The sequence below is a fragment of the Neomonachus schauinslandi genome, chromosome 9, assembly GCF_002201575.2.
Source record: "Neomonachus schauinslandi chromosome 9, ASM220157v2, whole genome shotgun sequence".
Taxonomy (NCBI): Eukaryota; Metazoa; Chordata; class Mammalia; order Carnivora; family Phocidae; genus Neomonachus; species Neomonachus schauinslandi.
The window spans coordinates 137,764-151,153 of record NC_058411.1 but is presented as its reverse complement, the minus strand read 5'-3'; the positions used below and the strand labels follow the sequence as shown (position 1 = coordinate 151,153).

General features: G+C 45.9%; 2 gene segments (V, D, J or C); one reads left to right on the top strand and one right to left on the bottom strand.

Moving 5' to 3' along the window:
• Positions 1-3,044: 3,044 nt before the first annotated feature.
• Positions 3,045-4,462, top strand: LOC123325695. The segment is given in 3 exon segments: positions 3,045-3,090; positions 3,175-3,471; positions 4,290-4,462. Coding segments are annotated over 3 exon segments (516 nt in total).
• Positions 4,463-6,146: 1,684 nt separating this feature from the next.
• Positions 6,147-13,390, bottom strand: part of LOC110580954 — a 20,202-nt gene continuing 12,958 nt past the window's right edge. The window contains 2 exon segments of the V gene segment in view: positions 6,147-6,175; positions 6,505-6,825. Coding sequence covers positions 6,147-6,175; positions 6,505-6,825 — 350 coding nt within the window.

The following is a 13,390-nucleotide window of genomic DNA, read 5'->3' as shown; positions in this document are numbered from 1 at the left end:
ATGATGTACTATATATTGGCTAATTGAATTTAAATAAGAAAATAACACCTAAAATCCATAGCACAGATGATTCTAGGGAAGAACACATTTATCTGAGTTGGGAAGGGAAGATCTGGTGTTCCCTTCCCACACAACCTGAGACATGGAGCCCCTACTACATAGGCTCCTTTGGGAGTCCTAGCACCAGGATTAGCCCAACCACCATACAGACCCCAATTCCTCATGGGAAGGAGGGGGATGGGAGGGAAGCTGGACATGGGCTAACAGGTGGTGTCTGGAGCATCTTGGTTTTTCACCTTGATTTCTCCGTCTTCTGTGGTCCTTACAGACAGGTCCCTCCATGTGTTCTGAAGACTTTATGAATTATGAATTTATTACAGAAAAATCCTTTTTCTCTGTTGCACATTCTCTCTTTCTCTCTCCCTCCTCTGCTTCTGTCTCCCACATATGAGACTTCAACACATATGGTAGAGGATACATTCTCATAAGGTTATAAATGACCATGCTCATTTTGTTTTGTTTGCTTTTTTTTTAATCCAAAGAGTACTCCTGATATAATTTATAGTTATTTCCCGCTTTCTGTGTATATTTTATCACTTCCATATTCATCACATCTTCTCTGGGCATTCTTTATTCTCTAATATTAGCAAGTACTTTATGTAATTATCAATGTCAAGCCCCCATTTACAGTTTGCCCTGAGGTGATAAGGTGTACCAAAAGAAGGAGGTCATTTTCCTGATTCTCTGAACACCCACAGATTCCAGCTGGCACAGACAATAAGACGTTCTTGTCCTCACAGGTAGACCACAGCCCCTCAGATGTGATCTTGGACCTCATGTTCCAGCAGATCTTGGAAGCCAAGGATGCTAGAAATCCTGCACCCTACTCTGCACCTGCAACAGGACACAGCTTTCTCATTGGGTTGTCTTGTGCTTAAGGAATGAGAGGTAACCTCTGGAGCAAACTGTGAAGGTCACAATCCACACCCAGTCCCTCTGAGTCACAGGGGTTTACCATTAGACTATATAATGTCCCTCGCCACACAGCACCAGCACACCAGGGTCACCACTGAGGGGCTACAGGACCCAGGCCTGTCTAAGGAGGAGCTTTTAGGGAAGCTCAGGGGTAACAGTGACACCAGCTTGGGGACAGAGTCCCTACAGTTTCCTGACCAAGCCTTGGACCCTCCTTCCTGGGTCACAGATCTATTCCCTTATCATCTTGACCAGTACCTCTCCCTACTCTTGGTCTATTGCTTTATTCAGGATTATCTATGAGGTCTCTGACAGAAATACAGATCTAGGTTAAAGTGCTGTCTGAGATCCAGGGGGCAAGTGTCAGGAGGAGATGACCAGAAAATAGAGCCCCATGAATGGACAGAACCAGAGCTGTCCTAGTGACGAGTTGTCCTATGGAATAGAGGTATCTCTCAGAGAGCTGACACCACTCTTCTGTCCCTCTGCTTCCCTGCCCACCAGGTAACCTGGAAGAGTGTCAACTGACATGGTGTTGCTTCTCTCCCTCCTACAAATCTCAGGGTCACCTCTCCCACAGGCAGGGGTCATCACTTCTCCCAGCTACAGTCCAGGGATGGTCAGGGGTTGACTGCTCTTGCCTGTCCTCAGGCCCAGAACCAGGCTCACACCTGCTGCTGTCACACTATCTGAACAGTAGCAGCGAGCAAAGCCCAGAGTCCCTGCACTGTTCAGACCTCCTCTTGATGGGCACAAACCCAGTGCCCAGCCCATGTCTGGGGGGACGCAAACCCCCCTATGCTGGTGTACTTTGTGCATGGTCCAATTGTGCATGGCCCTGAGTACAGGCTGGAGGATGGGACATGGTTGCTGTCACCAGAATCCTTCCAGGCCCCAGCAGCACTGTTGGCCTTCAAGGAGACCCACAAAGAACCTCTACACACAACATCAAGCTCTAGTGAGGAGTTATTTTATCCGAACCAAAGCAGATGCATCCCCTCCACTGTGGCTTTTTACATGTGGCACTTCCATTCTGGAAACATAAACTAACAAGTTAGTAAAGAAGTAAGGTGTGTTTGAACAGTCTTCTGGGTCTAGTTCCTATTTCTGGTACTAAGGACGTCTCCTCCTGGTATGGAGAGGGCGCCTTTCCCATGGGAGACATATCTTCAGCTTTCAGAGGGACTGAGGAGGTCATGGTGTCTGCATGGGCTGTTTCTCAAGTACCTTTAATTCCAGGGGCATATGTGTGGTGGCATATTCTGCTTCCCTTCACCACTTAATACTGGAGTAGAGACACTGCAGTAAATACCTGTGAGCGCAGAGAGGGTCTCCCTTACAGGGCTGGATCTGCAGGGGATGCTCAGGACTCCACCAGCACAGGGCTACTGTCCCAGGAGCAGGTGCACAGGGGACTGGGGAAATGTTTCCTCTCAGAAGTTGGGGTCACCTTTTCCAGGAAACAGTCTAAAATATGAGTAGGACAAGGAATGCTAAAGGGTGCATAAATATCCTGTTCTATCAGGAGCATTTACCAAACTCAAGGTGATGAGAAGCACATTAAAGAGGATGATATTCCAGAGCTTTTAGATATCTTAAGTGTAAAGAGATGGAGGCAAGAATGCGCTTATTACCACATTGGATGCAACATTTTGGAGATACACTGATCCAGGAATAAGACATTCAAATATCAGGGCCACAAAAAGGTTCATGTGATCCCTCTATATTTCCAAGGTTAGTTCAAAATGAGGAGAATTTCTTGTGGGTTCTGTTCCCTCAGTGGGAGAAGCTCTGTCTCCTGCCAGCTCAGGGAGCTGGCAGGGTACCCATGTTCTCAAACAAGGATTAGGACTTGGGCCTTCAATGTTCTATTGAGCACAGTCCCTGTGATGTCTATCTGCTTCCTCTCTTGATGGGTCTGTTTTTGAGTATGAAATACTCTGTTTCATGAATATGCAAATGATATGAAGTACACTGGGTTAAGTATGAGGATGTCTGTGTCCTGAGAGCATCACCCAGCAACTTCACCTGCTCCCCTACAGAAGCCACTGAGAACACAGCCTCTCACCATGGACTGGAGCTGGAGAATCCTCTTCTTGGTGGCACTGGCCACAGGTAAGGGACTCCCAGTCACTGGGCTGAGGAGGAGAGAAAGGCCAGTCAAGGATGACATCATCCCCACCTGTTCCCTCTCCACAGGTGTGCACTCCCAGGTCCGGCTGGTACAGTCTGGGGCTGAAGTGAGGAAGCCAGGCACATCCAGGAAGGTCTCCTGTAAGGCATCTGGATACACATTCACTGACTACTATCTGCACTGGGTGCGACAGGCCCCAGAACAAGGGCTTGAGTGGTTGGGATGAATTGACCCTGAAGATGATGCCACAATTTATGCACTGAAGTTCCATGGCAGAGTCACCGTGATGGCAGACATGTCCACTAGCACAGCCTACAGGGATCTGAGCAGTCTGAGGTCTGAGGACACGGACATGTATCACTGTGGGAGAAACACAGTGGGAGAACCCATATCTTGGGTGTGTCAGAAACCCTGGGGAGGAGGCAGCTGTGGTGATGGGCTAAGGAGATGTGAAGTACAAGGATTCCCCTGCCTTCATCATACCAAAGTGTCAGAAGTTTGGAACAAGAATCATGTTCTCATGGGGATCCCAGTCTTTTAGGGAAAGGTTTGAAGAATCCAAATATACAGAAATAAAGACACAGGTAAAATATTTACATAAAATAACACCTCCTATTTATAATTTTTTGCAGAGTGGATATTTGGTGCCTCATTGTCCTTGAAGAAGTGAATATCAGTTGAGGTATCATCTGGGAATATTGGTGTCACATCGCAGGTCTTTAGATCTCTCCAGAAGGAGATCTGTGGCTTTCCCCTATTTGACAAAACTGACAGTGTGCTTCAGGAAAAGAGGGCATATGACATTCAAGGATGGATTTCTATGTCCCAGTCTCTGTTTGAGCACCACACCCATGACATTCTGGTAGGACAGCCTTGAACACATGGTCACAAGTCATGGGCTGACAGGTGTCCCAGGTTCAAGCTCAGTCTACATCAGCACATCATCCATGTAGTCCCCTCTTCAGTGCTGAGTTCCTGCAGAGGCTCCTCCTCACAGACCCCAGCTTGCGAGTGTCCCTGTCCCTGGGGTACACGTTTATTCTCCTACCATCTGGAGGTCTACAGGAAATCAAGTCCCCTAGGTGGCAGTTCCAGTGCTGGCAGGGCTACACCCCTGCAGAAACTCTGAGGTTGAGTGTGTTCCTCCTGGTTTCTAGAGCTGCACCTCTTGCATTTTCAGGCTCAAGACTCCTTACTCCACCTTCACAGCAGAAGAACATCGAGCATCAGTGGTCACATGACTCACTTCTTCTACTGAGGCCTAACCTCCCTCTGCTACCTCTTATAAGAGCACTTGGCATTACATTAAGACCCACCTGGATGCTCCAGAAAAGACTATTTTATTTTACTTAAGTAAGTTGACACAAAGTGTTACATGTCTCTGGAGTACAACAGTGATTGGACAAGATATATCTAATGATATATGGATTTACATGTGTGGTAAGTCCTCAGATATTTTCAATAAATGATTCATACCATATCAATGAAAGAAGGGCATTACAATTAGACAATGCCTCACATTTTCTGTCAATGGTTGTATTTTTAAGCAGAACCAAATGTACAAATAGCTTACAAGTAACACAACTGAGGGCAGCCTGCTGATTATGCACAGAATAAACTGTGAGCCTAGATTTAGGAAAATAGAATAAGATGGAAAATACCCAAAGTCCATAGATGTTAGAGAGAATTCCGTGGTGACACAGGTAAGTGAGAGAGTTTGTGAGGGTCTACATTACTGGGACTCCTCGTCCAGGTACTCCTGGGCCAGAGAACCCAACCCAAGGAGAGTCAGGAGGCAGATACATTAGATTAGTAATTGTTCTTACACATTCCTGGAATGTCTGAGATACACACACAGGACATCTGCCAACAGACAGAAGGCCCCCCATTGGATTTCCCTCTTCTAGGGAAAGACCATCCCAAGGAGCTTCATGCTCAGGGGAGGAGGGGGCCTGACCATCCTCCACCTACAGATACACAGTTTTAACCCAGGGACAGAGGATCAATTTCACACAGACACTCCTTGGACACCCCCTTACAAGAATGTAAGGACTTTGAATGGAAGGGCCTTTCTTGTGACTCCTCTGAGGTCTGGGGTTCAGTGCTCATTTCATGAAAAATCAAGACAGCAAGCATCCCAGAATTTATTTATGAATTCTGTAGGGAAACCATGATCTAATTGATGGGACAAAACATGGACATGAGAGGAAGTGTCAGTATGTCTCATCAGTAGTTGATATATTATTTTTCTTCTGGATCATAGTTTGGGCCATAGATGCCCCTTTCTGCCCCACTTTAGGGCTCTGCCATCATGGTAGACATTCATTATTGAGCCTCACTTGCATCTGGCACTTGGTGGGGATCAGGAAAGAGTGAGAAGGCTACAGCCCCATGGGGCTCAGGGTCCAGGACAGGTTGAGAGAGAAGTTAGAAACAGGACAGAGTGAAGTCAGGGTGGTTTTCTGTGGGATATTTGAAGGATAGTACAGGTTGGGCAGGGATATGGGCTCTACCAGCTGGATCTCAGGATTCATGTGGATTCCCTGTGTGGAAGCTGGGAAACACATCTCAGACACAGAGCCCAAGGATGTTCTCATGGACTTTTCCCCCAGAACAGGACCGAGAAGGACTAGGATGGGTTTTCCTCTCTGTCATGTCATCCCACCTGTTTCATGGGGAAATCTGAGAGCCCCTCCCATCAGGTGGGCTGCTTTTCCATCCAGGAGATGGAGAGATGCCTATAGAGGGGCAGTTTCTGATCACCTGTGTCCCCCCACATGGATGATGAGACAGGATAAACTGTAGCATGGAGGACAAGGACCCAGTTGGGCAGACGTCCTGGGAAGATGCTCATATCCATGTGGGGACAGTGTGTGCCTCTTGAGGACAGTCAACAGGCACTCAGCATGCAGAGACCTTGGGCTGTGGAGGCGCTTTTCATGGATGATGGGAATTCCCAGCATGTCCTTTTGTGGAGAAAGAAAATGGGACATAGAAGTTGATGATGGAATTTCCTCAGTGACTGGTGAGATCTCATCTACATGAAGACAACGTTATCGTGCTTGGCTGCATGGAGAATAAGAGAAATTAGAGATGAATGAGATGAATGAAAAAATGTGTTATATTCATGAGTGCAGCTGAGAGTCTAGAGAGGAAATCCCTGATCTCGAAAGGAAGATCCACCCCCCCACTGCACCTGCTGCTAGGTCTCATCTAATTGTCTGTGATGTCCTGAGTGTCCCCTAGTGTCCTGAGCACCCTCTGGTGACCTGAACTCCCCTTGGTGACCTGATTGCCTCCTGACATACTGAGAGCCCCCTGGTGCCTGTAGCGCCCCTGCCACACAGCCTTTCCTGTGTTCCTGCAGGGAGATTTGTGTCTGGTCTCACACTGACTTTCCCTCACTGTGTCCTTCACACAGTAATACACGGCCGTGTCCTCGTCTCTCAGGCTGTTCATCTGCAGATACAGCGTGTTCTTGCCGTTGTCTCTGGAGATGGTGAATCGGCCCTTCACAGAGTCTGCGTAGCTTGTGCTACTTGCATCATAGCTAATCCATGCGACCCACTGCAGCCCCTTGCCTGGAGCCAGGCGCACCCAGCTCATGTAGTAGCTACTGAAGGTGAATCCAGAGGCTGCACAGGAGAGTCTCAGGGACCCCCCAGGCTTCACCAGTTCTCCCCCAGACTCCATCAGCTGCACCTCAGACTGGACACCTGCAGACACAAGACATCCTGGTCAGGAAACTGTCACACATCAAATGTTTCTCTCACTAACATCCACTTACATACTCCACATCTCTTGTTCACCATGAATTACCTTTTAAAAGAGCAACAAGGAAAACCCAGTGAAGCCCAAACTCCATAGTGAGTTGTCTGTGTTCTGTCCTCATCACTGAACGGGAACACCTGGTAATCCTGCCAGTAAGTCTCCTCTTCCTGCTGCAGGGTCAGGATTGGGCCATTTTAATCGGTAGAGGGAGGGCCCTATTTGCAAATCCTCTGAGTATATAACAAATTTTCCAGGTAGTATCCTCAAGACGGCAGTGACCTAGAGCAGTTGTGAGGATCCTGGGGGAGTTTGGTCACCATGGTATCTTTCAGGAAACTGCTCTTTTACTTTGTGATTTTTCTAGGGCAATTACTTAGTACCCATTATCTTCCTTTTTTCACATATACACCTGGACTTGTGATGTAGGTAACAATTTTACCACCATTTTACAGGTGGAGAGGTACACACTGCAGCACAGAGGGGTTGTGTGAGTGTGCAAGATCACACAGCAGGTGAGAGTGAGCCTGGTGTCTGGGTCTGTGCTCCTCACCATAGAACCTGGGTGCTCCCCTGAACCGCTTGCAGGACAGAGCTGGACATGAGATTTGCAGACTTCCTGACTTTCCAGAAGTCCCAATAAACTGATTTGTGGAGACCAGGTCTTTCTGTCACAGAAACTTGGAGACACTGAGAAGCCTTGACAGAGACTCACAGAGCTGATGGAGACGCTGTGGGTTTTCAACAACCCCAAGGGGCATTTACACCTGATCTCTGTGTACACATCAATGGAAAGCCTCAATAGAGATAAGAGTGGAATTATTAGTCAAACAATTAATGTCAGAACACCTGAGATCAGAAAGCATGCTGTTAGTTAAAGACAATTCTTTATTTCTGAAATGGAGATCATTGTACTTCCACACTCACATTTATTGCCATGATGATATCAATTATATTTATACTAGTGCCTGGCCCTTGGCAAGTTTGGTCATTGCCATTTTGATGGCTTATTTTAAAAATGGAGGACTCGAGGGAAGGGCAAAGATGGTGGAGGGGTAGGGGACCCTATTCCAACTGGTTCCCTGAATTGAGCTGGATATCTCCCAGACCACTCTGAACACCCATGAAATCAGCCTGAGATGTAAGAAGATATATCTGGATCTCTACAAACAGAATATCCCTGGTGGTTGGTTTTGAGGTATGGGGCAGGGAGCTGTAATTACTTGGGCACATATCAGAACATAAATGGAAGGGGGAGGGAGCCTCTGGGATCCTGCACCAAAGGAGCTTGAAAGCTTCTCACCCTAGGGACCAGGCACAGACTGGCAGACCAACAGTGGCGGGGAAAGAACCTTAGGGTAGCCCCCCAGACTTAAATTTGGAGCTTCAGGGGCATGTGTGCAAACAGGGAGCAGCTTGCAGTTTTAGAAGCACAAAGGGCAGAGACGTGCCTGGACCTGGAAGTGAGGGCTGGGAGTGCTACTCTGGGGTGCACAACCCAGGACACTGTGGTTTTAGCAGCACAGACAGAAACAGAGACACTGTGGCCTGGAGAGCTCACTGAAGAACAGACTGCAATCTCTCTGTTCTGAAAAAGAGGCTTGGATATGGTCACTTCTTCTCTGACTCTCGGAAGAGACACAGAAAGCTGCCAGGGAAAGCCACCAGAGAACAAAATCCTTCGAAAACCGGTTGTCACTGAGCCCATCCCTCCCCCATAGGGGGCAGGGAAACTCTGCCCTAACAGGGTTGCCTGAGTAACAGCGCGGCAGGCCTCTCCCCCAGAAGACAGGCTGGGAGAACAAGAGGCCGACAACACTAAGGTCCCTATAAAACAGGTGCATCTTGCTTGGGTTGTGGTCAATAATTTGGACTCTGTACCTTCCCTCAACCACCACTCAACAGAATGACTAAGAGGAAGGACCGCCTAAATAAGAAAGACTTAGAGACTGACCTATGCCACAGAACAAATGCATATGGAAATAAGCAAGATGTCAGAAATAGACTTCAGGGTAACAGTCATGAAGACAATAGCTAGATTGGAGAAAATGATTAATGACTAGAGTCTTTAAGGGCAGAAATGGGAGCTGATCTGGAAGAATTTAAAAATGCTATCAGTGAGGGGGGGCGGAGCAAGATGGCGGAGGAGTAGGAGACCTGAATTTCGTCTCCTCTCAGGAATTCAGCTGGATAGGGATCAAACCATTCTGAACACCTACAAACTCAACAGGAGATCGAAGAAAAGAAGAGCAACAACTCTCTCATCAGAAAAGCGACCACTTTCTGGAAGGTAGGACATGCGGAGAAGTGAATCCGAGGCGATATTCGGGAGGATAGACGGCGGGGGAGGGGCCTCCGGCGGCCGCTTCTGGCAAGTGATAGAGCCGCGGAGCACAAAATCGGAACTTTTAAAAGTCTGCTCCACTGAGGGACGTCACTCTGGTGGCTAAGCGGGGGGTGGAACCCTCCGGGACAGTGGGGTCTCAGGACCCACGGGTCACAGAAAGACTGGGGGTGCCTGAGTGTGGCAGAGCTCCCAGGGATCGGAGCGGGGAAGCCGGCTGCAGAGGCGGAGCCCAGGCGCGGGCTCTCAGCTCGGGGTTGCCATAAACTGTGATCCGGGGCACAGTCAGGCCACTGCTCCTCCAGCAGGGACCCAACAAGCGGCAGATCCGGGGAGACTCACCTTCCTCCCCCGGGAGGAGCCGCGCGGGAGTGCACCGCAGGGATCTCCTGGGTTTGGAGACTCCACCCGGGGTCGGGTGCCAGAGAGAGAAACGCGCGGTCACAGGCCGGGTGAGCACGGAGTGCGGCTGGAGACCGGGGAGACGGGAGTGACTGACGGCTTTTCTCTGGGGGCTCACTGAGAAGCGGGACCCCGAGTTCTCGGCTCCTCCGGGGCGGAGATTGGGAGGCCGCCATTTTCACTCTCCGCCTCCAAAGCTGTACGGAAAGCTCGCAGGGAACAAAAGCACCGGAGAGCAAACCCCAGCAGATTACTTAGCTGGGAGGGGGCAAGGGCGGGGCAATTCCGCCTCCGGCAAAGATATTTGGAAACCACGGCAACAGGCCCCTCCCCAGAAGATCAGCGAGAACAGCCAGCCAAGACCAAGTTTACCCATCAATGAGAACGGCAGAACTCCAGCTCTAGGGGACTACTGCACATAGAATTCATGGCTTTTTTACCATGATTCTGTAGTCTTTCAAAGTTAATTTTTTTTTAACTGTCTTTTTTTCTTTTTTTATTCTTTTTGAATTTTTCTTTTTCCCTTTTTCAACCAACATCTTATCAATCCCTTTTTTTTTTAAAAAAAACATTTTTATTTTTCATTTTTAGAGTCATATTCTATCCCTTCATCATATCAACCCTTATTTTTGTACATATATAAGTTTTTCTTTCTTTAAAATTTTGGGAGGCACTTTCTTCTAACAGACCAAAATACACCCCAAATCTAGTGTGTGGCACTGATCATATTTGATCACATTCTGGTTTTTTTGTTGTTGTTTTGTTTTGTTTGTTTTTGTTTTTATCTTTATCTTTTTCTTTTTTTTCTTTTTCTTTTTTCTCTCTTTCCCTTTCTTTTCCCACTGCTTCAGGTTTTTTCTGATTTGTTTAGAGTATATTTTCTGGGGACGTTGTTACTCTGCTAGCATTTTGTTCTCTCATTAATCTATTCTCCTCTGCACAAAATGACAAGACGGAAAAAATCACCTCAACAAAAAGAACAAGAGGTAGTACCGACTGCCAGGGACCTACTCAATACGGACATTAGTACAATGTCACATCTAGAGTTCAGAATCATCACTTTAAAGATACTAGCTGGGCTTGAAAAAAATATGGAAGTTATTAGAGAAACCCTTTCTGGAGAAGTAAAAGAACTAAAATCCAACCAAGTAGAAATCAAAAAGGCTATTAATGAGGTGCAATCAAAAATGGGGGCGCTAACTGCTAGAATAAATGAGGCAGAAGAGAGAATCAGTGATATAGAAGACCAAATGATGGAAAATAAAGAAGCTGAGAAAAAGAGAGATAAACAACTACTGGATCACGAGGGCAGAATTCGAGAGATAAGCGATACCATAAGACGAAACAACATTAGAATAATTGGGATCCCAGAAGAAGAAGAAAGAGAGAGAGGGGCAGAAGGTATAATGGAGCAAATTATAGCAGAGAACTTCCCTAATTTGGGGAAGGAAACAGGCATCAAAATCCAGGAAGCACAGAGAACCCCTCTCAAAATCAATAAAAATAGGTCAACAGCCCGACATCTAATAGTAAAACTTACGAGTCTCATAGACAAAGAGAAAATCCTGAAAGCAGCTCGGGAGAAGAGATATGTAACCTACAAGGGTAGAAACATTAGATTGGCAACAGACCTATCCACAGAGACCTGGCAGGCCAGAAAGGACTGGCAGGATATATTCAGAGCACTAAACGAGAAAAATATGCAGCCAAGAATACTATATCCAGCTAGGCTGTCATTGAAAATTGAAGGAGAGATAAAAAGCTTCCAGGACAAACAAAAACTAAAGGAATTTGCAAACACAAAACCAGCCCTACAGGAAATCTTGAAAGGAGTCCTCTAAGCAAAGAGAGACCCCAAAAGCAACATAGACCAGAAAGGAACACAGACAACATACGGTAACAGTCACCTTACAGGCAATACAATGGCACTAAATTCCTATCTTTCAATAGTTACCCTGAATGTAAATGGGCTCAATGCCCCAATCAAAAGACACAGGCTATCAGACTGGATTAAAAAACAAGACCCATCAATATGCTGTCTGCAAGAGACTCATTTTCGACCCAAAGACAGCCCCAGATTGAAAGTGAGGGGGTGGAAAACCATTTACCATGCTAATGGACACCAAAAGAAAGCTGGGGTGGCAATCCTTATATCAGACAAATTAGATTTTAAACCAAAGACTGTAATAAGAGATGAGAAAGGACACTATATCATACTTAAAGGATCTATCCAACAAGAAGATCTAACAATTGTAAATATCTATGCCCCTAACATGGGAGCAGCCAATTATATAAGCCAATTAATAACAAAAGCAAAGAAACACATCGACAACAATACAATAATAATGGGGGACTTTAACACCCCCCTCACTGAAATGGACAGATCATCTAAGCAAAAGATCAACAAGGAAATAAAGACTTTAAATGACACACTGGACCAAATGGACTTTACAGACATATTCAGAACATTCCACCCCAAAGCAACGGAATACACATTCTTCTCTAGTGCCCATGGAACATTCTCCAGAATAGATCACATCCTAGGTCATAAATCAGGTCTCAACCGGTACCAAAAGATTGGAATCATTCCCTGCCTATTTTCAGACCACAATGCTTTGAAACTAGAGCTCAATCACAAGACAAAAGTCAGAAAGAACTCAAATACATGGAGGCTAAAGAGCATCCTACTGAAGAACGAATGGGTCAACCAGGAAATTAAAGAAGAATTAAAAAAATACATGGAAACCAATGAAAATGAAAACACAACTATTCAAAATCTTTGGGATGCAGCAAAGGCAGTCCTAAGAGGAAAGTATATAGCAATACAAGCCTTTCTCAAGAAGCAAGAAAGGTCTCAAGTATACAACCTAACCCTACACCTAAAGGAGCTGGAGAAAGAACAGCAAATAAAGCCTAAACCCAGCAGGAGAAGAGAAATAATCAAGATCAGAGCAGAAATCAATGAAATAGAAACTAAAAGAGCAGTAGAACAGATCAACGAAACTAGGAGCTGGTTCTTTGAAAGAATTAACAAGATTGATAAACCCCTGGCCAGACTTATCAAAAAGAGAAGAGAAATGACCCACATTAACAAAATCATGAATGAAAGAGGAGAGATCACAACCAACACCAAAGAAATACAAACAATTATAAGAACATATTATGAGCAACTCTATGCCAGCAAATTAAATAACCTGGAAGAAATGGATGCATTTCTAGAGATGTACCAACTACCAAAACTGAGCCAGGATGAAATAGAAAACCTGAACAGACCTATAACCACTAAGGAAATTGAAGCAGTCATCAAAAATCTCCCAAAAAACAAAAGCCCAGGGCCCGATGGCTTCCCAGGGGAATTCTACCAAACATTTCAAGAAGAATTAATACCTATTCTTCTGAAACTGTTCCAAAAAATAGAAATGGAAGGAAAACTTCCCAACTCATTTTATGAGGCCAGCATTACCTTGATCCCAAAACCAGACAAAGACCCCATCAAAAAGGAGAATTACAGACCAATATCCCTGATGAACATGGATGCAAAAATTCTCACCAAAATACTAGCCAATAGGATCCAACAGTACATTAAAAGGATTATTCAGCACGACCAAGTGGGTTTTATCCCTGGGCTGCAAGGTTGGTTCAACATCCGCAAATCAATCAGTGTGATACAATACATTAACAAAAGAAAGAACAAGAATCATATGATCTTCTCAATAGATGCAGAAAAAGCATTTGACAAAGTACAGCATCCTTTCTTGATCAAAACT